Genomic DNA, 2,050 nt, shown 5'->3' on the forward strand with positions numbered 1-2,050 from the left:
AGCCCTCGTGTAGCTTTGCACGAAATTCAAAACAAACAAACCAGACAAAGCCCTTCAGGTAGTAAGTGCTGCAGACTGGCTGGTCAATAGTTCAGAAGAAGTGACCCCTTTTTTTTTCTCCAGCAAAGCCTAACATATGTGTAGTTGGATTATTTCTACAAAAATAAAAAGTTTTATCCTCTTTCAGTTTTTCAACTAATTCTTGGCATGCCAAATAATGAATTGAAGGGTCTACGCTTCACGTCTTGTTACTGCAAGAGGTTGCTTAGCATTTTGGGGGTTCTAGGTGCATTATAAGAGTAACGGTCAAATCTTACTATTCGAGTAGCCCTAGATTTGGCGGCGAATGCTGTTGACTAGCTGCCTCCCCTCTTGTTTGTCAGTTCAAAATTAGGGGCAGCCATCGCAAATAGCTCTTATGTAGATGGCACCACGAACATAGCTTTATCTAGAAAATAAAGCAGTTACATGGCGCTACGAACATTGTTTTATCTCGAAAACAAAGCAGATACACGGCACCACTAACATTGCATTATCTAGAAAACGAAGCAGTTACATGGCGCTACGAACATTGTTTTATCTCGAAAACAAAGCAGATACACGGCACCACTAACATTGCATTATCTAGAAAACGAAGCAGTTACATGGCGCTACGAACATTGTTTTATCTCGAAAACAAAGCAGATACACGGCACCACTAACATTGCATTATCTAGAAAACGAACATTGTATTATCTAGGAAATAAAGCAGTTACATGGCGCTACGAACATCGTTTGTCTAGAAAACGAAGCAGTTACATGGCGTCACGAACATTGCGTTATCTAGAAAACGAAGTAGTTACATGGTGGCATAAACATTGCGTTATCTAGAAAACGAAGTAGTTACATGGTGCCACAAACATTGCGTTATCTAGAAAACGAAGTAGTTACATGGTGCCACGAACATTGCGTTATCTACTTTTGTACTGTTTATTTATTATGTATGTCGCGAAACCATTTTGCAAACGGTAATCCTCGTCTTACTAATTCTGATACCTTTAACCATCTGATTCACACAGAACATAGTTCACTCTTCTCCAAGATGTAACTGTGTGTGTGTGTGATTTTTTTCTCTTTGTCTCACTGTCACAAATACCTGATCGAGTAGTCCATGGATGATATATTGTCCACTAAATTCAGCTCAAGCTCATCAAGTAATTTTTTAACTATCGAATTCAACAAATACAGCAAAATTTATATAAAATACTGAATACGTATAGTTTAATGTTCGCTTAAAATAATGTGGCATTGGATCCGATATGTAGTCCAATAGTAGCAGCCCTACAGTAAAATTGCGATTCAGCCACATAATAGATGGCGCTGTGTATACAAAAAAATAAAGTATGTAACATAGTGTGTGAGAGAGACTGTGTCCTAGGAGAGGCTAAGTCACTGATTCGGCCAGATGTAGCGAGTCTGCGACCAAACGGTCTTGGCGCCGTCTTAGTGAACATCTTGTAGCAATCTGGAGACATGTGACTGGGATGTCAGATGCGGAAGGTTTTTTGTGTCGTTGAACCTTTCATTTCTTTTGTGCATTTTAATGATATTAGAGAGACTTGTGTTGTAACCCTTTGAAGTGGAAGTATTACTGAAATAATTTTGGCCCTGCCCCTACCCTACGTGTTTACGTACTACGCACTTCTCCACCAGGCTTTGGATGCCCTTTAACAACGTTCTTATGGGCCTGACCCAGCTCACGAGCATCTCGGCTCGACTGTACGATTAATCTATGGAGGGTATTCGTAGTGACAACGTGACCGCGGGAATGGCTTCGACCAAAACCAGGAGACGTAATGACCACCATAAGAGTAAATCAGAGGTGATTTGTTTTATTCTTCCCCCCGCCCTAATCACATTCCTTTTAATTATCAGTTTACACACACACACACACACATATATATATATATATATATATATATATATAAACATAGGTAGATGTATTCATTCAGCACCGACTGTTTGTTACCAAGTGTTGGCCAAGTTTATGTTAATATTATAAATATTTATA

General features: G+C 39.2%; 1 protein-coding gene across 3 annotated transcripts in view; it reads left to right on the forward strand.

Annotated features, from left to right (window-relative positions):
• Positions 1 to 2,050, forward strand: part of LOC106463516 (colorectal mutant cancer protein-like) — a 50,017-nt gene that overhangs the window by 11,565 nt on the left and 36,402 nt on the right. The window contains exon 1 of one of the 3 annotated variants that reach the window (XM_013923558.2): positions 1,423 to 1,861. The exons of the other annotated variants lie outside the window; for them this stretch is intronic. Within the exon in view, the coding sequence (XP_013779012.1) occupies positions 1,772 to 1,861 (90 nt within the window). The 5' untranslated portion in view covers positions 1,423 to 1,771. Of the gene's footprint in view, positions 1 to 1,422; positions 1,862 to 2,050 lie in introns of those variants that run through there. 3 annotated transcript variants of the gene reach the window in all.

This window comes from Limulus polyphemus, unplaced genomic scaffold (genome assembly GCF_000517525.1).
Source record: "Limulus polyphemus unplaced genomic scaffold, Limulus_polyphemus-2.1.2 Scaffold1428, whole genome shotgun sequence".
Lineage (NCBI taxonomy): Eukaryota > Metazoa > Arthropoda > Merostomata > Xiphosura > Limulidae > Limulus > Limulus polyphemus.